Source organism: Rhinolophus sinicus, chromosome 14 (assembly GCF_057876585.1).
Source record: "Rhinolophus sinicus isolate RSI-liver-muscle chromosome 14, RSI-T2T, whole genome shotgun sequence".
NCBI lineage: Eukaryota > Metazoa > Chordata > Mammalia > Chiroptera > Rhinolophidae > Rhinolophus > Rhinolophus sinicus.
Window position 1 is genome coordinate 164,713,860 of NC_142514.1, and position 23,684 is coordinate 164,737,543.

Sequence of the window (23,684 nt, forward strand, 5' to 3'; positions counted from 1 at the left end):
ACTCCCTGCAAGGAATGGTGGGCTGCGCCCCCTGCAACTAACAACGGGCAACTGGACCTGGAGCTGAGCTGCACCCTCCACAGCTAAGACTGAAAGGACAACAACTTGACTTGGAAAAAAGTCCTGGAAGTATACACTGTTCCCCAATAAAGTCCTGTTCACCTTCCCCAATAAAATCTTAAAAAAAAAAAGAAAAAGATGTATATGCTGAAATAATTAGGTAGTATCTATACATAGGGGTGAGGGGCTAAATAGCAGTGTACTTGATAAGTGTCATTGGTGGTCAGAGAAGGAACATATCAGGGTAATCTGGAAAAATACGTCCAGTGAAGAAGGTGGGATTTGAGTTAGGCCTCCAGGGTACATGGAATGTGGTCAGGTAGAGAAGAGGAAATACAGCATGTCAGGCGAGATACGCAAATATAGCACAAGTTGGTAAAAATTCTTTGATATGTTATGTAAATTATTAAAATGGTCACTGAAGTCACCAGCCTTTTACAAAAGACCCAATATTATAGTTTGTCAAGATTTTTTATTTTCCCAGAAATAGGATGAGCTTTTCTTTTCTCCCAAGTAGTGAGGATGGACTTGTGTGTTCATGCAGTTATGCAACATGGGACAGACTGAAGGTAACAGGCCTATTAGGTGCCTGAAACTTGTCCTAAATTGTATCTTTTCTTTGTGAGCAGTAACCAACTGAGAAATTACAAAGGAAATTCCTTGAGTGGAAGTGAAGCCAGGTTTTACAACCACCAGGGGGAGAGAGCACATTAAAAAAGGACTAAGCAGTTAGCATCTTTTCTAAACCTTAGGAGCGGCAATTGCCCATGTCCCCCCACTAAAATCGGGTCCCTCGGGTCACAGCTTCTTAGTATGTATTCTTTGAAACAACCACATGTATGTATTCTCCTTAGTATGTATACTCTGAAACAAACATGTAGAACTTCTTTCAATAAGCTAATGAACTCCCACTTAAACATCATTCTAATTTATAATCTGATCACACAGGCATCCTCCTTCTTCCAAGAAGATATTATATGTACCAAAGGTTTAACATAACTGCAAAATCCCCAAATTTGAAAAAAAAAAAAGGGGGGGGGCAAGTATCTGGCAATTCAATTATTGGTCTCTCAGATCACTCATCTTGTCAGAAGTACCCCAGCAGTGGACCCTGGGTTCCTGGTTTCAACTTCCCATCATCAACAGCCCTCTCTCCCCTTTTTCCTCACTTTCACTCCCTTTCCATAGCAAACTCTGACCCTACCACCTGACCTAGAGTTACTTTGGAGGAAGTACCCATTGTCTTGGCAGCCAGCCCCAAGGCCAGCCTGCTGCCCTCCTGACTGTGACCTCTGGACATTGCTTTCCTGGGCCAGATAAAAATTTGTTTGTTCTTTACGGGGAGGGATGCGTGAAAAACTAGATGTATTTATCACCATGGCGTAATTTTAAACACTTATACTGCAGACCCAATTACTAAAATGAACATGAATTAGTTCGTGTAATCTGCATAAAAAACACCCTTGAAGCGGGCTAGTATTAATACTAGCCCCGAGTCACAGGTGAGGTCACTGAGTCACAGAGCAGTTAAGCAACTTGCCAAGTCCCAGAGCTAATCTACGGCGGGAAGTGTTCGCACCCAGCTGGTCTGAGCCTGGCGGGCGCTTGCCTCTGCCTGCTCCTGGGCGCTGATGACCGGCGGTGGGATGTGGGCCCCTTGGGGGCCGGCGTGGACTCGCAGGGCCGGGAACCCTGAATGACTTTCTACCTGGCTACCGCTCGCGTTGGGAATCGGCCGCGTTGTCCTTGAGGGCGGGGGCCGCACCTTTCCCGTGCGCTTGGGGCCAGCCGCCGGTTACCTGTTGCCCCGCCAGGCACATGACCTGAGGCCTGTAGCGCACAGCGGCTGCGGCGGGGCGGGCCGGTCCCTGGGCGGGGGCGGGGCCTGGCTGAGCCCCGCCCCTCCCCGTGCCAGTTAACAGGCGGTCCCGGCGCGGGCGCACAATTCGCGGTACAGCGGGCTGAGAAGGTGGTGTCCCGGCAGCTACGGCCATGGCCACTGTGCGGGAGAAGGCAGCTGCGCTGAACCTTTCTGCTCTCCACAGCCCGGCGCACAGGCCTCCTGGTAGGTGCTGAGGACCCCGGCCGGGGCGGGTGGGGGTCACGGGGCGCCTGAAGGAGCTCAAGTTGTGGTTCTTGCATGAGACACACTTTCTGGATAAGCAGTGAATACAAGTCCTTTACTTTTTTTTTAATGGTTACATGACCTTAGTAGAGACGTTGGTGAATTCTGCCACCAACTTAATCATATCTTTGGGGGTTGTCTGCTTAGCATTTTGGTTTCTTTAAATGTCCAAATAAACGGAATTGGATGATCAGTTATAAAATTCCGATTCTAGCATATCTACAACTCAGTAAATAGAATTAAGATATCCAGATAACGCTTGGCTTTTTATTCCCTTTTAGGTAAGTTACAACTTTTCTCCTTCCTGTAGCTGCAGTGTGGGGTGTTATAGGAGGAATTGGTTTCCTATCTGACAAAAGCCTTTCATTTGTAAAACACCACCAGCGATATAGGTCAAATGGGTACATCTCGGTTGCCCCAGTCTTGTATTTGACGTCCAATTAGTAATGTCCTTTTAATATTCAAAATGCTAATAATAAATTGTGATGGAGAACTACTTTTCATTTGTACTTTTCTAAGAATGGATTATAATATTGACCTTATTCTGATCCACTTTAAAGGATTCAGATAAACACATGATGCCTACATTCAGAATTTCTCCTTGTTTTACATTATGAAAAGAAGGGAAATACTTCATCACTTGAGAATTTAAAAATCAACTGATATTGGAAACAGTCTTGAGAAATCTTTAGGCTCACTTTCTGAATGAAAGAAATTCCCAAATTTACATGATTAAAAACATGGCACCCTCTCTTCTCTCCCAGGTGAAATACCAATTCTGAGTTTTGGGCATTTGTAAACAGGTTCTTAGATGGTGTAAAGGAATATGTGTTCAAAATTAAGTAGATGACTCTCAGGGGGAAGCACTGACGTGCTGGTTAGCGGATCTGAACCCAAGGAAAAGAGCACTGTTCTCTGCACACCAGGTGCAGAGGGTATGGAGGGCCCACTACCTTTTCTCATTTGTTGACTTGCTACCGTTGGAACCCTCTCTGCCTGTTAGCATTTGTTAATCCCTCTTCCATCCTTTAGTTGCCTTGTCACAGCCCTGGTGAGCATGGTAATAGGAGCCTCGGGTTCTTGGTTCCTTGCCATTGCCTTTCTGTGCGCTCTGGCAAGCAGTTTTGTACTTTTGTCTCTCTACCTATTAGTAAGTCTTCCATACCTTAAAGCAGCTGTAATGACCAGGGACCTGATTTATGTAGAAGAAATAGGTCTGTATGTTAACTTTCAGCAAGTACTTCGAAGGTATTTGTCTCTTAACATAGACAAAGAAGAAAGTGGTATGCTATCCTGTTTTCCCTTTAAACTGTAACCTGATTCTTTGAATTCACCTGGTATCACTTTTCCAGGAAGCTCAAAGTACTTCCCATATGCTATCTCATTAATCTGTATGAATTAAAGCAGTCGCCAATGCCTAATTTTGTTGATAGTTCTCTTTTAATTTATTTTTTTATTATAGTTGGTATACAACAATCTTATATTGGTTATATTAGTTTCAGGTGTACAATATGGTGATTTGGCATTTTTTTACCTTACAGTGTGATTACTTCACTAAGTCTAGTAATCATCTGTCACCGTGTAAACTTATCAGAGTATTATTGACTATATTCCCTTTCCCCTTTTCACCCATCCTCTACCCTCTCCCTTCTGGTAACCATCCCTTTGGTCTGTTTCTATGAGTCTGTTTTTGGTTTTCTTTGTTTTGTTTTTAGATTCCACATACAAGTGAAACCATATGAATACCCTCTAGATCCATCCATGTTGTTGTAAATGGCAAGATTTCATTCTTTTTTATTGCTGCATAATATTCCATGGTGTGTATATATCTCACATCTTCTTTCTTCATTCAGTTATCGATGGACTCTTGGCTATTATAAATAATGCTGCAATCAACATAGGAGTGTATATATCTTTTCAAATTAGTGTTCTCTATTTCTGTGGATAAATACCCAGAAATGGAATTGCTGAGTTGTATAGTACACCTATTTTTGTTTTTTGAGGACTCTCCATACTGTTTTCCATAGAGGCTGCATAGTGTGCAGTTCCATCAACAGTGCACAAGGGTTTCCTTTTCTCTAAGTCCTTGCCAGCATGTTATTTGTTGACTTTTTGATAATAGTCATTCCGACTGGTGTGAGGTGGTGTCTCATTGTGGTCTTGATTTGCATTTCCTTGATGGTTAGCATTGTGGAGCATTTTTTCATGTGTCTGTTGCCCGTTGATAGTTCTTTTAACATATTTTTAAATTGTTCTTATTAGTAGAGATTTATTTTACATTCTTTACTTGCCTGTAGCCTTCTTTTCTGAATCAATCTCAGTCTTCAGCCTGACAACTGTAATGCCATATAAGAGGAAAACAAACTTTGGACTACCAAACTAATATGCAGTAAAAGTGCTGCAATGTTGGTAGCAGTGTATAGGAAGTTTTTCCCCCTCAGTCACAGCTGCCTAGTTTTAACACCCAAACACAGTTCTCAAACACAGTTCTCTACCTTTACCTATTTTCAGGTTTTGGTTACTGTCCAATAAAGATGGTCCTTTTCCTTTGTCTTGACAATTCTGTAATGCTTTAGAACTTCTTTTGAATATATATATATATATATATATATATATATATATATATATATATATATATATATATATATTTCTTTTTTTTCTTTTCTAATTGGGGAAGGGGAACAGGACTTTGGGGAACAATGTGTATTTCCAGGACTTTTTCCAAGTCAAGTTGTTGTCCTTTCAATCTTAGTTGTGAAGGGCGCAGCTCAGCTCCAGGTTCAGTTGCCGTTGTTAGTTGCAGGGGGCACAGCCCACCATCCCTTGTGGGAGTCGAGGAATTGAACCAGTAACCTTGTGGTTAAGAGCCCGTGCTCCAACCAACTGAGCCATCCGGGAGCTCAGTGGCAGCTCAGCTCAAGGTGCCGTGTTCAATCTTAGTTGCAGGGGGCGCTGCCCACCATCCCTTGCGGGAGTCGAGGAATCGAACTGGCAACCTTGTGGTTGAGAGCCTACTGGCCCAAGTGGGAATTGACTGGAAGCCTTTGGAGTTAGGAGCACGGAGCTCCAACTGCCTGAGCTACCGGTCCGGACCCAAAACCGCTTTTGAAAAAAAAAATTCTTAAAATTCTCTTAAATCCTAAATCATTTAGGATTTTTATATTTGTTATTTTCTGATGAAGAGTTAAATCCTCTAGTATTTGTCACATCTAATTTTTGTGTCTGCTAGTGGTCTTTAATTGAATACTGTTTGGAGGTTGCCATCATCATCCATGTGGTATGAATAGTTAAAGGGTAAACTCTTTGAGAGGATGGGGACTGTATTCTCCTTTCTGTTCACAGAAATGGAGAAAGAAACTCTCCATTTTCTTTTTACTTTTTAAAAAAACTTTAAAAATTTTAGAGATTTAGATTTACAAAAAGTCATGAAGTTAGTACAGTTTCCATATGCCCTTTTCAGATTCCCTTATTAATATTGTACATTAGTATAGTACATTTGTAACAATGAACCAATATTGATACATTATTATTAACTAAAGTCCATACTTGACTCAGACTTCCTTAGTTTTTGCCCACTGTCCTTTTTCTATTCAAGGATCCCATGTAGGATATTACATTACATTGAGTCTATGTCTCCTTAGGCTCTTCTACATTGTGATAGTTTTCCCCTTTGTTTTTAGTGATATATCTGTCAATTGCCAGTTACTATGCTAGTCACTTTACATACTTGTATATTGTCTCATGTGATCCTCACAGTAACTGAAAGAAGTGGAATTAGCTCTGTTTTGCAATAAAAAAAAGTTAGGCAGTTTGCCCAAGATTGTATTATTAGTGAATGATGGAGCCAAGAATGAAACCCTGGTCTCTGGAAATCCAAAACCCATGCTCTTGTTTTACTCTTTACATTTGCAGAACCGAGCACTGTGCCTGCTGCCTTAACACAAGTTTCCATATCTAAACAATATTCAGTCAACCCAAGGTTTCTGAACTTAGGCACTGTTAACATTTATTTTGTTGTGGGGGCTGGCCCTGTGCATTATGGGATGTTTAGCAGCATCCCACTAGATGCCAGTAGTTATTCCCCTCCTCAGCTTGTGTCAACCAAAAATGTCTCTCAACATTGACAGATATCCAGTGGGGCGTAAAATCACTCACTATGAACTACTGTGTTAATGCATATAACATTTTTTAGTTGTTGGCAATAATCTACAACTAACAAGTACTGAATAATTATTATATGAGGCATTCTATAAGACATTTAAATAATTTTAACCTCTGCAAACTATTTGGTTGGTGCAAAAGTAATTGCGGTTTTTGCATTTATTTTTAACTTTTTAAACTGCAATTACTTTTGCACCAACCTAATATAAGGAAATTTGAAAGAAAGCACTAGCTCACTGTTCTTCAAGTTTTGTAGAGAATTGCCTACCATGAGCTATCTGAATTCTTTTCTTGGGAGGAGGGGAGTTTAATGCCTGAGAATGAAACTAAGATTGTTACATGTTCATTTTTAGCATGTTTTAATAATTCTGTGTGTATGTTTACATTACACTGGGATTCATTTTTATAATGTGTATATTGATCTTCTAAGGAGTTATTATTACCTCACTCTTTGAAGTGATTATCTGTTTTAGCCCTTAGATAGGTTTCACAGCAGATCCATAGTTGATGCTGATTATACCCTTGTAACTCTTGAGTAAAGGTAACTTCCTGACATGTATGCCTTATGCCTTGATTTTTAGGGAATTCTTATAGTCATAACTTGGTTACTTAGTGTGCATTTTAGTGAAGATGGTTATTTGTATTATTGCAGATGTATGTCAGAGTACAATATTAGAAATTTAACTTTTTTGTTGTTGGTGAACCTTTTCTGGTAGACTTCAAATACAAGGGCAGGTCTTTGTTTTTGAAAACTAGCTGTTGTTTTTAAGCAAATAAGATGAGACTGCTTCAAAAATAAATGTTACCTAGCCTTGACTTATACAGTGCTTAAGTACATGTGTGGTATGTTATGGATCTGGTTTAAGACAATTTCTGAGCTTCTTGTTAGGCCACCTTCCAAAAAGCTTTTTATCTGATAAGGTTAAATTTTTTCACATGCTTCATTCCTTAACCATATTTTATTTGGTGTTCAGTTTCCATATCTAAATGGCGAGAGATAATTTCAGTCTCTAAAATCCTATCATCAGCAGTTTAGACCTGAAACCAGCCTTAAACATAGCATTCAACTCTTGGAGCAGCAAATGAAGAAACCACCCTATAGAGGTTAAATCTGTATCCAGGGTTATTGCAGCTGGTCTGCACGCTCTTTGATCCTTTGATCATGATGATTTTAGAACACACTTGACCAATGTAAATAAGGAAGCATCAAGACATAGATAGTGGTGAATTTTAAAGAATTTTCCAGCTCCTATGCAAGTGAGGTTTGAGGACAAGCTAAAGCTTAAATTCTGATTGCTAGATTTGCAAAGCATTCATTGTATACTTCTGGTCTGTTGAATCCTGTTTAGAAATCACAGTAATTCATCTTACTCACCAGGGTCTGCTATACCAATATTCATTTCAGCTATTAGGTGATGATAAATATAAGAAGTTTCAAACCAGCATGTGGGGGAACCTATGTTCAACTGGTGAAGGCAGCATTACAAAAACAGGTTATCCTGGTGTGGGTTTTGGCACATTTACTTGTTAAGTCCAGGGTATATTATGTATTAAAGTATCTGTATGAACATGAGCTAGTTTGGGTCTGTGGGTGGCGATGCTTGAGGGAAATATCCCAAGATGCAATGGTTGGGAATTAATGGTCAGTGAGAACAGAGGGGACCTGAAGGGGCTGAATTGTATCATGCCTGGGGGACTCTGGAAACATTGTATGGCTCACAGGTGCCTTATTATCTTGCTCTAACCTGTTCTTTAATCTTTTATACTGTGTTATCCAACCTGCAAAACTTCCTGATTTCTTATATTTAAGCAGCAAGTTTATACGGGGAAATACATTTTTTCTTTACTCCTTAATTCCCTTGTGCAGATTAGCCTTTTTCCACGTCACTGAGGCTGTGGGTCCCCTCCCTCTCACCCACTTCAGTTGTCTTATTGATCTCAAATTAATAAGTGACTCAGCCTTATCTTTTAGGGTTTGTGTGCTAACCCACTTGTGGCTTAGCTGACTTACGTGTTTCATCATTAATATTATCACTCGCCCAGAAATCTGTTTCACTGGTATTTAAAGGCAAGCTGATCTCTACAAGTTTGAACCTTGCTGATTTTCCTTTCCTGTCGTACCCCTATGTACTGTGGATAGTGTATATTACAGATATTATAGAATTTATGATATCCTGTCTTATTTTAGGAGTATTAACTACTAAGTGTTTTTAAATAGCTTGGTTAAGGGTTCACAGATCTTAAAGTTGTGTGTTTTGTTTCTTCTAATCTCATTGGCTTGCTTAAAGCTCTTTCACTTAATCCAACTCTTCAATGAATGGTTAATGCTAAAAGTATCTGGTGGCTTATTTTTAATATATTTATATTTAAGTACTAGGAAAAGCTAATATATATTTACTACCTGTGAAATTGAGGGCAAGTTTAATTCACTGAGCCTCAATTACTTCAAAATAGCATTAGTTTGTCAGGATTAAATGAGAGAGGGCAGAGCTTGTCATATTTAAGTACTCAAATGTTAGCTATTATTAATATTATAATATAATGAAGATATGAAAAAGACTAAAGAGCAGACGTTAAGTTCATTTAAATCTCAGCTATAATCTCGGATATTTTAGGAAGTTAAGAATGTTAACGGTTTACACTCCTTTTATTTAGTCATTGAGGCTAGAAACAGTATAGGTACTCCTGAGGTCTGGACACCAGGAATGAGGACATATTTTGAGATTCCATCAAATGCCTGATTCTGGCTCTATTCAGTAGAGACTAAATACAGTACTAAATACTAAATACTAGTAGTAAATCTAGTTCCAACTTGATTTATCTAGTTGGTTCTCTAATTTCATTCTTAAAACTGCTCATATGATATTTGGAAAACTGGCATCAATTTCTTCTTTCTTTGTTTAGTACTGGATTATGAAATATGTTGAATTTTAAAATAGAATTTTGATATTTTAAAATAATCATCAAGATTGTTTTTAATCATAATGGGTAAATAGTAAATTACTCATCAGCTTTTGGTATTGGAAATATACAAATAAACAGTAAAGGGCCGTGTGTGTGTGTGTGTGTGTGTGTGTGTGTGTGTATTAGTAATTTTCATGGTAATGATGTTAAAATTTCTAGTAGCTACAAAATTATAGTCTAATGGTTCACTATACTCCCTATATTTATTGCAACACAAAAGATGAATTCCAAATAATCCACTTAAAATTCATGACTCTAGGGGCGGCCATTTAGCTCAGTTGGTTAGAGCGCGATGCTCGTAACACCAGGATTGCTGGTTCAAGCCCCGCATGGTCCAGTGTGAGCTGAGCCCTTTCCAACTAGACTGAAACAACTACTTGACTTGGAGCTGATGGGTCCTGGAAAAACACACTTAAAAATAAATAAAAGTTTAAAAATTAAAAAAAAAATTATGACTCTAGTGCATTAAGTGGAGTTTTAATGTCCTTCAGGAACCTTTGCTTTCCTCGTACACATTCTGATTTACCTAAGATGGCAGAAAGGTAATTTCCAGTAGCAGTTTCTTGAATTATAATTCCCCTTATTCCTTACTGTTGTACTGATGTATATTGTTTTCCTTTTTAGACTCCCTTAAGGGAAGTAAGTTTTCAACTTCTCTGTCAAAATATCCTAAAAATAATGGAAGTAATACACTTAAAAATGAGGGGTTAAAAAATTAGAACCACTGAATATTCAGAGGACCACTGAAAAGTGTAACACAAAACAAGGCATAGTGTGTGTTTATATAAAACGAAAGAGAGCAAAGAGCCAGCCAGCCACCACGCCGATGACTAGCTAGACAGTTTCATCAGCTTACTAAATCTAAGGTCCACTTTCTTTCCTTTTAATTGTCTCTTCTTTGTAGTTTTGCCAAATATCAATTTTATTACAATGAGAAAAAATGTGATAAGAAATCTTGGAAAGCATGTTTTCTTTTCTGTTTGGCTAAAAGGAAGTATTATTTCTATGCTTTTCTTTTCTTTGCAATAGGCTCCAATTGAGCAAGAACCAAACTGTTAGTTTACCCTGCTTCCAAAGTACTTAACTCATAAGCCTGCATAATAGGAAGATTTAAAAATATTAGTTTATTCTTTATTCTAACAACCATGTGTGTTCGTGTGTATCTATAACTATACCTGTATCTATCTTTCTTTCTAGCTATCTAATTGGTAAATGCTATAAAATTATGTGGACCATGAGCCAAATCCCAGTACCACTTCTTATATGTCTGGAATTACACTTAGCCTCTGTGAATCTATTTTCCATCTCTCAAATAGAGATGATATCTACCTCACAGGGTGCTATGAAGATTACATCATTTATATAAGGCACTTAATAGACTTTCATGCACATAATTGCTAACTGCCACAAGGTCCTACTTGATCTGCCCCTGCCGAACCCCAAACCTCATCTCCACTCCTCTCCGATCTCACTTCCTACTCGTCTCTCCCTTAGTCACCCACTCAGGCCATGCTGGCCTCCTTCCTCTTTTCAGGGCCTTTGATCTTTCTGTTCTCTCTTCTCCTTCCCCAGATAGCTGCACAGTTTACTTCCTGATTTTACTCAGGCGTCTGCTCAGAGATCACATTGTCAGAGAAATCTTTCCTGACATCCCATCTAAAATAGCATTCTCTTCCTTACCTAGCTTTATTTTTCTTCTTAGCATTGGTCTAACATTCGTATTGTCTGTATTATTCCACAAAGTATAAGTCCCTGAGAACAGGGACTTTATTTTGCTCACTATTATATCCTAGCACATAAAACAGTGTACAGCATATAGTAGACACTACATTTTTAAATGAATTGCTACTAGTAATTTGGTATTTCAATAACAAGCTGCCCTCATAATTGTTCCTTATTAATAACTTTGAAAATTGCCACTTTTTGCTTAAGGACTGATTAGACCTTACTACAAATTAACAAGGTTACTTGGTTCTTTCCATTCCAGGTTTCAGTGTGGCCCAGAAACCATTTGGAGCCACATATGTATGGAGCAGCATTATAAACACTCTTCAAACACAAGTGGAGGTGAAAAAACGAAGGCACCATTTAAAAAGACACAATGATTGCTTTGTTGGTTCAGAAGCCGTGGATGTCATTTTTTCTCACCTAATTCAGAATAAATATTTTGGTGATGTAGATATTCCTCGGGCAAAAGTGGTAAGAGTGTGTCAAGCACTTATGGACTACAAAGTATTTGAAGCAGTTCCAACCAGAGTCTTTGGAAAAGACAAAAAACCTACATTTGAAGATAGTAGTTGCAGCCTTTATAGATTCACAACAATACCTAATCAAGACAGTCGGTTTGGCAAAGAGAACAGTCTACATTCACCTTCCAGGTTAGTATATAAGGTTATCATGGGGATATTGGCAGGATTTTGCATAGTGTTTAATGAGATGCTGACTGGCTTTATGCTAAAATCTGGGTCTGTGGGTAAATTGATAAAGTACAGTGAACTTATGTTTATTTGGTATCTCCTAGAATTCTTGTTTGTTCATATTCTATATTTAGCTGAAACTTTGACTTTTCTGCTTCAAGTTACAATTATAGTGTAACAGATGTTTGAGAGTTTATACACAAAGTGGTATGAGAACATAGAAGGTGAAGGCAGGCAGACAGGGTGTCACTAGAATCCACAAAATGGCAGCTGTGAAGTATGAAAGGCATGTGGGAGCCAGAATGCATAGGGTTTCGTATGACACATTGAGGAGTTTGAGATTGATCATACAGTCTTGGGAGGCCACAGAAAGATTTTAAGCCTGATGAGATTGTATTAGAGAGGTTGTCCTGCCAGCTGTATGGTCAGCCTATAAGGACAGCTAGTTTGAAATCTATCGCAGTATTGCAGTCTGTACAGATGAGGGTGAAGTGAGCAGCAGTGCTGGAGAAGAGGGAACCATTTAATGAGAGACTGGGGGACAGAACTGTAGAACCCCATGACTGAAATGTAAGTAGGTGCTAAGTCCATAGTGAACTGAGTTGTCATGGAAAAAACACACAAAAAAACCTTCCCTTTTATTCCCCTCAGCTCAACTGAGTAGAACTGAAGCTCTTATAATTCAGATCTGACTCAAAGTCAAGAATTTTAGTGTACTGACTTTCAAATATTTTAAAAATCTATGTTTAAAACATGATAAAATGTACCTGTCTGTATAGGCAGGAAACAGGAGGATGAGGTAGGGCACAAGCGCCACTTGCCACACGCGGGTCCACATGCTTTATCTGAAACCCTTGGTACTCGACTGAGGCAGTTAGGAATTTGGAAGTTGCGAGACTTTAGGAAGGTAATTCTGTACATATCTATTGGGTAACACCCCTAGAGAGATCTGGTAATCAACCACATTAATAATTCTGCAGTAAACAAAATATTCACACTGACAGGGATAAATAAAGGCTATGATAGTTTCAGGATGGATGGGTTTTGTCATCATATGAGTTCTGAATAAACTTTCCTTTTTTCAAAGCTTTTTGGGTTTCAGAATTGTGGATAAAGGATTGCAGATCTGTATTTGGGAAATGATGAGCACTACCTACCAAAGAATGTCCCAGAAATAGAAATAACTGATAAAAACAGTAAACATAATGAAGTTTGATTGTGTTTTAATATTCAGACTAAAATTCTAGTCATTAAATTACTTTAAGTTTTCAAAGGAGAATTTATTTAGAGTATATATTTAGACTAGAATAAGAAGGTGGGATGTTTTTGTATGTTATTATATTCTTAGAATTTGCATTTGTTATGTTTTTGCTCTGAAGTACACTTTCTAGAAACTTAGTTCTCGAATACTAAAATATAACTGTGGGCTTACTAATAAAATAAACATTAATTTATGAAATAAATTTATTTTAGGTATGCAGATGCATTATTTAAGTCATCTGATAGGAAATCGGCAAGTTTAGAGGATCTATGGGAAAATCTGAGTTTAAAGCCTAACTCCCCTCATGTAAATATCGCTGCAAGTTTGTCTCCACAAGGTAAGCTAAAGATGATACAAGAAATAGAAAACTAACTTCAAATAAAGTTGTTTAAAATGTTTCAAACTTAACCTTTTTTAGAATTTAAATATTCAAAGCACAAAGAAAGAGCACACTGTGTATTAAAGCTGTTTATATTAAGTTTTAACAGAAGTCTATTATCTTTAACAAATAGATCAGTGTTGCAATTCTTGAACACTGACTTTTGTCCTATCAGCTGGCATAGGTTCAAATCTGAAATGTTTTGCATGCAGATTTTCTTAATTTAAAACATGCTCTCAGATATTTCTTTCCCTAAGATATTATTAGGTTAAATAAAAATTTGAAAATTACTTTAAAACATTAATAGAATTCTTATGGTCTTCGTTGTCTGTGGGCAATGGAATATAGTTTAATGACTGATTTCCATCTTCCCTTCCCCCATCCCAGTTGTAGAAACCCTGAGTGGAATAATCTGCAGCCAGTAGTTTCAAACCAGTTTTCAGACTGAATGAATCATTCTTTCTTCCAGTCCTTATTAACATGTTATATGACTTGATCTCTTATCTCTGCCATACTGCTTTTTATAATACAAGAATGAAAAGAATTCCTGTTGTCCAAAGTCTGTTCTCCTACACTTTAAACAAATCTTGAATTGTTTTAAGAAACCACTTCATAAGGTTGACTCTTTCTCTCTTTTTTTTTTTTGGGGGGGGGGGGGGAGCACAAGCTTATTAGCTTAGACCTGCCTAGACAAATATTGTGGTGAGCATTTAGTAACTATTAATTGTTACTTTTCACCTTGTCATTTTTCCTGTGTAGTTATTAACGAAGTATGGCAAGAAGAAACAATTGGGCGTCTACTACAACTTGTAGACCTTCCACTTCTTGACTCCTTACTCAAACAGCAAGAGGTTGTACCTAAAGTTCCTCAACCTAAGAGGCAGCCTGACTTGGTCAACAACAGTAACTATTTGGATCGAGGGATTCTCAAGGCTTATAGTGACTCTCAGTATGTGGAAATACATGTAATAATTTGAGTGTGCTTGTAGGATGATGATAGCTAATGGTTTTGAGATAATCTTTTGAATTCTTCTGTCCATAGGATCAGATATGCATTGTCAGTTGATAACAGTATTTGGGAAAGTGAAGAACAAAATCACATTGGTCAAAACTAGAAAAAGACTTAAAATTTCATTATTTTTCATATTTACTTTTGTTTCACATATAACTTACGCATACTTGCACATCAAGTGACGAAAAGGATTATGCTCAATCTTATCTTTGTTAAAATATAGGGCTGTCTGGTGTTCAAAGAAACCTGAAAAAAATGAACAGAGTTGGCAAATTCTTAGACTCTTTTGACTACCTATGTTTCTATATATGCTTTTGTGCTCCTTTAGAATGCCTATTAAATATGTATTTTTTTAAACTAACTAGTTTTATTAAAGAAATGTAATGAAAGTAACTCTTGCTCTCACCTCTGACTACCGTTTTTCTGAATATAAATAAATCATGAGGTTTGAAAGCTTAACTTGAAATGCTAAGGGAATTATGCTTTGTTTTCCTTAAGGAAGACTTCCCTATTCCTTATAACTTTGAAACTTCTCCTAAATAAAATTATTAAAGGTTAAAATCTTGTATTTTTTAGCTTATTTAATTTTTAATTATTTTGCTTTAGCAGATAGTGTTCCAGAAGTTAGGGAGATGGAAATACTAGAAAGGAATACAAATTATCTTTTCAGTATTTCACCAGCTCTACATTCCAATGAACTATTAATAACCAGTTGAATGTCAAACGGTAGCTTAAAACCTTCCATGAAAAAGTTAATCCCCCCCCAAAAAAAAGAAAAGTTAATCCCAACATACTAGTTATTGAACTCTCTATATGTAATAGGAGGCTTACTATTCTATAAGAATTTAAATTACACTGCTACACTCTAAAGTAACATGTGAAAACATTATTGCCTTAAATTTAAAATACAGAATCAGAAATAGTGCCAGAAGTGAACTTAAAGATCATCTAGCTGCATCTTCTTATAAAGCTGATGAAGCTCATGCCCAGAGAGGTGAAGTGACCTGCCTAAGATAATGTACTTGGGTGGCAGATTATTAGTTGTCCTGAGTCAGTAGCAGAATACACGATTGGTTAAAAAAACTGTATGTATTAACAAACTGAATATTAAAAGTTATTTTATTTCTTGAAATGGAGCATTTTTCTGAAGTTACCCACCCGGTATTTTATTAGAAATAGTAATTAATATTTAATTATTCTGAAACTCTACCTTATCTTCCTCTATCCTCTCCTAGCCAAAGTGAGAGATGATAGATCATACACCGAGCTCTGAAGTAAGCAACACTGTATTAGAAGTATACTGGCCTAGGAGTCAGATCTGGGACCCTGAGCAAGTAACTTAAGAGTTTCTGGGTCTCCACTGTAAATGTAAAGAACAGAGTTTGACTTTTGATGTCCTTTTCAGCTCTATATTGCAGTTGATAGCTTCTGTTTTCCCTTTTAAAAAAAGCAAGAAAAATAAGACATGTTAAGCTGAACTTTTTATCTGTGATACTGATCTGGCTATATATTAAAAAGAAACATGTCTTGATCTAAGTGTGTAGAAATTCACCCTGGAGGCAAACTTGAAATAGCTAGTAAATGGGGTACCGTGTATATATTTGTTATTCTTTGCTTTTTAAAAATGGTTCCTGTTTTCCCCCCATAGGGAAGATGAATGGCTCTCTGCAGCAATTGACTGCTTGGAATACCTTCCAGACCAGATGGTGGTGGACATAAGCAGAAACTTTCCTGAGCAACCAGATAGAATAGACTTAGTGAAAGAACTTCTATTTAATGCCATTGGCAAATATTACAGTAGTAGGGAACCTCTGTTAAATCACTTATGTGATGTTCATAATGGAATTGCAGAACTCTTAGGTAAGTAAGATCTTATGGGATACTGAAATTTGTCTTTTGAAGGAAACAAGAAAAATTGTCCTCAATTAATCAGACTGGTGGTACAACTTCAAGCTGGGAGTAGATCTGGATAGATTCATGGAAAGTATGTTTATTCCAAGACTTCTAGGAATTATTTGGAAAGAGGTGTTAAAAAGTTCTAATAGTTAGCTCTAACTTTTGGTTGCTACAAGAGAATGCAGCTCTCATGCACTATAAGCTTAAGCATAGAAATTGGCAGATACAAAATGGCAGATACTCTGCTTTGTCCCTCTACCAATGAGCCAGACTATTTATATGGTTTGTTGAAAACAAATTGGGGGTTTCAGAGAATCCTTTCTTTTTCTCAGGTAGAGTTGGATACATTAGTACTGTACACGTACTGTACCCTCAAAATGTACTATATTTAGGAAAAACATAGGCTGGGAATTTATTTACAAAGCCAACAGTTGATTTAACATCCTAACATTATTATATGACAAGGACTCAGGGTATTAGTTACCAATTCGAGACTAGCCTGCCTTGGTGGAATTGGACATTCAGTGTAATTCCTGGTCTTTTTGTTTTGTTTTGCTTTTGAAAATTGTTTTGAATAAATTTACTGTTTAGCTTAAACTTTACCTTGAATTTTATTCTTTTAAATATAGTCATTTGGTCAAAATTAAAAGCTTTTTTTTTTTTTCTTTTGGCTAAAGTGAATGGGAAGACAGAAGTAGCATTAGAAGCTACTCAACTCTTCTTAAAGCTTCTGGATTCCCAAAATAGAGAAGAATTTAGAAGACTACTGTATTTCATGGCTGTTGCAGCACATCCTTCTGAATTTAAATTACAGAAAGAAGTAAGTCTTTTGTCTAAATGTTAATCGTATTCAGTAGGACCCACATTTCAGATTATTCTATCAGCATCAAGTATGCCGAAATGGGTAATAGCTATTAATATTTAACATTACCGTTTATATTTACCTTATTCTTTTGAATATATACCATTAGTTGTGTTTTATTTTTATAGAGCGACAACCGGATGGTTGTGAAAAGGATATTCTCAAAAGCTATTGTTGACAATAAAAATTTATCCAAAGGCAAAACTGATCTTCTGGTACTCTTTTTAATGGATCATCAAAAAGATGTTTTTAAGGTAAAACTCTGAAAGTAGTTGAGCTTATGTAATAGATCACTAGATTAACATGCATTTGAATAATGTCCCATGTCCCTTCTTTTTTTAAAGATTCCTGGAACTCTACATAAAATTGTCAGTGTTAAACTCATGGCCATTCAGAAAGGAAGAGATCCAAACGGAGACACAGGTAATCTGAGAAATATTATTTCCATGATCTTTCAAAGATAAATTCCTACTGTTTATTTGAAAGTGTTTTGCTGTAAGTAGTTGTATTTTAATTTCATCTAAACTTTAAACTGTCTCCTCAGAGTTATCCAGACTTAGCAGAGAGCCTCCTTGAGCTCAAAAACAGCTTGACCAGGGTTATAAAGTCAGCAGTGCTTAGTGTCTTCAGTGCATTTTACAAAATGGGGAATAAAAATATAAATGTAAAAATATTGCTTGATTTTTTTTGTAGTTAAATCTGAGGAATAGATTCATTAACTGAACTTTTTATTTTTAAAATTTAAGGATATATTTTTTGCCAGAGAATTGATCAAAGTCATTATTCTGACCATACACAGAAGACAACCAAGGATGAGCTACTGAATTTATTAAAAACTATTGATGAGGATTCAAAATTGTCTGCCAAAGAGAAGAAAAAATTGCTAGGTCAGTTCTATAAGTGTCACCCAAATATCTTTATTGAGTATTTTGGAGAATGAGTTTCTAATGTCTGTATATAATTTGTGTATTTTAAAAATAAATTATGTATCCTAAAGATCCGATCACATTTGTAATCTTGAATGTCAAAATGTCTAAATATGAAAATGTACTTAATAAAACTTTTTGTATGACTTTTCATGTCCGGAACTGAGTTATTGGATTGTGTATTGCTGTTAAGTATTGACCTCTCTTAGGTGAATTGATTTATAATTGTGCATAATACTTTATAGAGCATAGGAATTTTTTTTTCTTTTTAATTAAAGCTTGTTGGGGTGACAATGGTTAGTAAAATTACATAGGTTTCAAGTGTACAATTCTGTAATACATCATTTATATATCACATCGTGTGGGGGAGGGCATGGTAGATGAGGGTAAACAGGATCAAATATGTGGTGATGGGAGGTTTCACTGTCTTCACTGATCAACTTTGGAAAACAGAATTTCTAAATCTCATTATAGTCCAGTTAACCTAACCTATACTTCTATTTTATATTTAGTGCTTTTGTTTTTGGGTTCTGATTGATAAATACCTGCCTGTGGCAAAGTGGGAAAAAATCCTGTGTATCTCTCCCAAGTCCTGGAGCTCTAATATAGATCATCATGACTGCAGTCAAAATACTGTGGTATTACTTGAAAGTTGCTGAGGGACAAGGTCTTAAATGTCTTCACCACAAAAAATGATAATTCTAGGAACATCATAGGAATTTAAATATGACATTGCAGTGTTTACATGAGAAAATATTAAAACAGTAAGGATGTCCGTAATTTCAAGTTCATTAGAGTGTGGTTTGTACCTTGAAAAGGACTCCTTCAGGGAAAGGCAGAACTGTTACGTTCATAGAAGGATAATTGCATGGAAAAATCTAGTAAAACCACAGTTTACCTCGAACTTCATGAGAAAAGAATATTTTAAGAAAAACTCCTCATGTTTACTGCAAGCATTGTCCAAGTTTTAAATCGCAGGTCCAGTGCTACTCTGAATGCCTTGGACAACCTTCATGTATCACTAGTGTTGTCAACTTGTTTACTGTGTGCCTTCATTCACTCATCCATGATGCTCTCTTGGGGACCCATTCCTACTTATACACCACATGCCTAGGTGATTGTGAACCTCACCAGCAACCTACCTGAGGAGACCAGGGCTAAGCACTGATCTGAAGACAGCCTACCTGTAGGTGAATGAAACTGCCTGCACAAAAATCAGCTTGGCCAATCAAATTCTATATAGAAAAATCTAAATTATGAGGGAGCAACAACTAAGAAAATAGAGAAACCAGTCTGTAGAGAAGGGCGTGAAATAGACTGCAGCAAGCAGCAGAGATGTGATGAGAGATCTGTGTGATTTGGGAGATGATGTAACCTTATGGAGCCTGGCAGTGAACTCCCTTTACCTTGAGGTAATTTGAGTTTCCAGTCCTTGCAGTCAAAAATCAAACTGGAACATGGGTCAGTATGTTTTTACTATTTAAAATAAATGATTCAAAATATGTCAAAAGATTGTAAGTAAGCCATTCCAAGTCAAATAGTAGTTTTGGTATTGTCACAGTGTCTTCTCCACATGCAAAAATTGTTTATATTAATCTAAGGAAGGTACGACACTCTCACTAGAGGCCTGGGGGTTGGGGACAGATCTTGCTAGGGAGGTTGTTCTATTCCGGCTGTATCTTAGAATCACTGGGGAAGCTGAACAGTTCTCACCTGGCATCACCCACCAGTTTCAGATGATAGTTTTAGAAGCTCTCCTCTCCCCCAAAAGATTCTAAGGTGTAGTCAGGATTGAGAACCAGTGCTTTTAAAGTTTTCTTTTCCCTCCTAAAAATGAATCCTCATCTGAGGACTTGTGTATGTGTATTTAAGGAAAAATACTTTAGTATGTTAGTGAATGGATTGAGGGTGTTGTGTTGCACTCAGCCTTCAATATTTTAGGAATAACTGCCTACATGTGATCTATTTAGAAGTGTTTGAAAGCACTAATTCCACTTCATCTTGTTTTCTTCTAGTTATTTAAACATAAGAAGTATACAAGCTGGGCACTTGGTTGGCTCAGTTGGTTAGAACGCAGTGCTCATAACACCAAGGTCGCCGGTTCCCTTCCCACCTGGGCCAGTGAGCTGCGCCCTCCACAACTAGATTGAAAACGACTTGACTTGGAGCTGATGGGTCCTGGAAAAACACACTGTTCCCCAATATTCCCCAATTAAAACAAAAAGTATATAAGCTACAAGTAGGAGAAAATTATTACCTTCATTCTGTTTAAGGCATACATGATTTATGCTCCTCAGTCTTAAAGCATTTTTACAAATGAACAATTAAGAGTGATGTAACTTTTACTTTTAACGATTAGGCACAAAAACTATTTCTATTCGTGTAGTTTATCTTACTGTTACAAACTGAGAAGAGCATGGTTTGCTTGGAGCATCAACTAGTCGTCCTGCCCATATTGACGGCCCCCACTACCTGGTAGGGAGGGAGATGAGGCTCCAAAAAGAGCTTGTCTTGACGTAATATTAATTTTCCTTTCCAGAACACAGACGGAACATAAAATGCTTGGAGAGCTCACTGTGTTTATGAACCCGACCTCAACCCTCATGGGAACCGTTTTCTCCTTGCCTTCCGTCTTTTCAAGGCTCAAGTCTCGCTGTTCCTATCGACAAAGTGTAGCAGCCCCTTAAATAAATCTAAGAGATGATCCCCAAATCAAACCTAGTCTGTGCCATTAAAAATGAGGCTTGGCTATCCAGATGGCGAGCATGACTTTTTAACAGCCAAAATGAGGGGAGGAGAAGAAACTACATGCCGCTACTAAACATGAATATTTAAATTTGAAAACCTGGGCGGGTAAGGCTATGAACGAGGTTGCAAAAAGGCGACCTCCCCTTTCCTTCACTTGCCTGACGCCGCACCTCCTCCACCTCGCGCTCCTCTCCGGCCGCCTGCTCTGGCCCTAGCGCCCTGTGGCGAGCTCCCCGCGTCGTCGCCCACCTTTCCGAACGGAAACATGACACCGCCCTGCGTGGGGCGGGCACTTCCAGGCGTCGAGCCACCGCCCACTGGGCCCCGCTCCGCCGGGCAGGGAGCCTCCCCTCCCGCCTCTCCGTACGGAAACATGGCGCCTCCCAGCTGGAGCCACGCCTCCCGCCTTTCCGTACGGAAACATGGCACCGCCCCCCCCGGGGCGGTCGCCTCCAGGTTACGAGGTACCTCATCCTTCCCGACGCGGAGGGGCGGCAGAGGTTGGCCGTTACCCACCCGAGGCGGGTGGGCAGGACGGCGAGAGATTTGGCCTCTGAGGGGCAGAGGCTGAACGGCCCGGCCCTCCGCGCCACCGGGCCCCGCCTGATTCCCCGCCCCAGCGGCAGGAGCGAGAACGCCGACTCCGCGGCAGTTGAGGGATGGGGACGCGGAGGCTGGCAATCCTGCGAGATCCGCACGGGTAACACGAGGTCGAAATCATTGTCATGTCTTCGCCTTTTCCCGTCGGGTCGGGTCCCGGTGATGTTGGGTGGAGGCGAGGAAGAGGCAGGGACAGCGATCGGATTGAGGTTTAGCGCGGCCTTTGTCCCACCCCTCGAGGCCCTCCTCCAGGCGCGCCCCGCTTCCATCGCTTGCTCTCGGCTGGGCCACTCCCTCGCCGGTCCAAACAGTTGTTTACAACGGAATCTGGAGGCTGGGAGTGAGTGGCACTGAGTGCCAGAGAAAGTGATTCCCAGCGTCGGTGGACAGAGCCCCTTTTGCTGAAAGACCTTTTCTACTGGGGAGTCGCCTGTGTCCACCTTGGGCCCTTCGCGAAGCTCAGACAGTGTTCACCGCAAGTGCGAGGATCCTCCTACCCACGGTTGCCGTTTTGGGGATAGCGGCAGTTGGTGATTGTTGAATGAATGAGCACACTGTAAGTAATTAAATGGTTCCTCGCTGCATCCTATAGCCCTGTAACTATAGTTACCATTCGTGGGAAGCCCATTGTGTGCCATCTGTTGTTATGCATGCTCTGTCGTTTAAACTTACCCCGAACCGAAGAGGTAGGTTAGATGCATTTTAGAGATGAGGAAGCTGGAGTTACACAGCTAGTAAAGAGCCAGAATTGGAAGCCATGTATATCTGAGACCAACGCCCATCCCTCCCACATACACTGACATCACAGAGATGACACAGCCATCAACAGTCCTTGGTGGGTTTGTGTTTGGTGGACATACGTATGGAGCATATGTGGGGAATATGGTTGGTCTTGGCCCTTAAGAAGTTAAAAATCTAGGTGAAGAGATTTTTAAAAATAAAAACTAGCAATTTTACAATCGGGCCCCAACCCATCTTTTCATCTTCATTACCTGCCACTTGTTCTTTACTTCTACTCATTTTCCTGAGCCTTCCCTTATACTCTGAGTAAAGTGGCTCCCTTTTCACTTCTTCTCCCTCTCCAGACACTTTTTAATTAGGTAAAATCCTATCTTTTTAAAAAAGACCAGCTCAAATGTCACCTTTACTGGGAAGGTTATCCCACCCTCCTTCCAGGCAGAATTAGTTTCTCCCTCTGCTATATTCCCGTAGTGATCTCATAATGCCATTAAAGCTTAAGTTTCACTGTGTTTCTTATAAGCATGTCTTCTCTCCCCCTCTAGACCATGCCTTTTCATCTTTCTATTCCTATTTAAGTAAGCATGTTTTGAATTGGATTTCAGGCAAGGATGAATGCCAGATGTCTAGTAACCACTCCTACAGTAGTTCAGAGAAAGGTGCAAATACTGGTGAGGTTGGGGAGGTGTCCTGGGAGGAGCTTGGACTAGAGCCAGTCTTAAAGGATGGGTTAGTTTACTTCCCAGAGTATTAGAGACCTGGAATTCCTGCCTTTTCTCCTCACTGCACAGAATGAGTTACTTCATCCTTTCTGAGCTCATTCCCAGCATGTGAAGAGGATAAAATTAGAAGTGTTTTTGTCCTTTCTCATAGAATATGCTGGTAATGTTACATTTTGGATCTTGGAGCATTCCCAGAGCCAAATAGGATTTATGACAGAGAAGAGATGTGTGTCTAGAGTGGGATGTTGGAAGGTAAAGGGGTTCTGCATTAAAGCAACTTTCATATTAATAATACAGGCCTGAAAATGTCAATTCTATTTAATGGAAGTATCTGAAATTTCAGATAATTATATCAAGTAATTCTTCTCTAATGTGTAGAAGAGAGTCTGCCAAGCCTGAAAGCAGTAGACATTTCTTTTGATCCCTGGATTATCTCCCAGGTGTATTATAAAGTCTAATTAGTGTTTATGAACATGTTTTGTGATCTTAAAGTGCTAATAGTACAAATGCTAATTATTTTTTGTAGTATAAATGCAGAAACATTGTCTTTCATCTCCCTTAATTGAAAACACTTCAAGAATAGAGAACCCTAAACCTAGAGGGGAAAAAAACCACAACTTGACAAAAACTTTTATGGTAAATCAGAGGTTATTATTCCGGGTCTTTATTAACTGGCCCAAACCAATGTGTTAAGCGTTTTTCCTATTGTAATCAGCAAGTTGAAAAAAAAAGAAAAAAAGAAAAAAGAAAACCACATATCTTATGGTTATTTGCAACTTCCTGCCTTACTCACCATCTTTTCCTGCTGACTGG

At 38.6% G+C, this 23,684-nt stretch overlaps 3 protein-coding genes across 5 annotated transcripts in view; 2 read left to right on the top strand and 1 right to left on the bottom strand.

The window, feature by feature from the left end:
* The window catches only part of CCDC73 (coiled-coil domain containing 73), a 256,081-nt gene extending 254,204 nt beyond the window's left edge, over positions 1 to 1,877 (bottom strand). The window contains exon 1 of the mRNA XM_019738516.3: positions 1,769 to 1,877. The gene's annotated coding sequence lies outside the window, so the exon portion shown is untranslated. The remainder of the gene's footprint in view (positions 1 to 1,768) is intronic.
* Positions 1,878 to 1,981: 104 nt separating this feature from the next.
* DEPDC7 (DEP domain containing 7) lies at positions 1,982 to 18,209 on the top strand. Its single transcript, XM_019738626.3, has 9 exons — positions 1,982 to 2,125; positions 11,298 to 11,688; positions 13,201 to 13,325; positions 14,127 to 14,316; positions 16,028 to 16,239; positions 16,953 to 17,095; positions 17,266 to 17,391; positions 17,482 to 17,560; positions 17,884 to 18,209. Exons 1-9 carry the CDS (start codon positions 2,053 to 2,055, stop codon positions 18,075 to 18,077), a joined length of 1,533 nt encoding a protein of 510 aa, XP_019594185.1. The 5' UTR covers positions 1,982 to 2,052; the 3' UTR covers positions 18,078 to 18,209.
* A 3,070-nt stretch (positions 18,210 to 21,279) lies between these two features.
* TCP11L1 (t-complex 11 like 1) overlaps positions 21,280 to 23,684 on the top strand; it is a 30,732-nt gene continuing 28,327 nt past the window's right edge. Inside the window, exon 1 of one of the 3 annotated variants that reach the window (XM_019738577.3) lies at positions 21,280 to 21,967. Coding sequence is in view for 1 of the 3 variants with exons in the window: in XM_074336189.2 (XP_074192290.2) it covers positions 21,957 to 21,967 (11 nt within the window). In the remaining 2 variants the exon portion in view is untranslated. The remainder of the gene's footprint in view (positions 21,968 to 23,684) is intronic. The other 2 variants (XM_074336189.2, XM_074336188.2) reach the window with 2 other exon arrangements.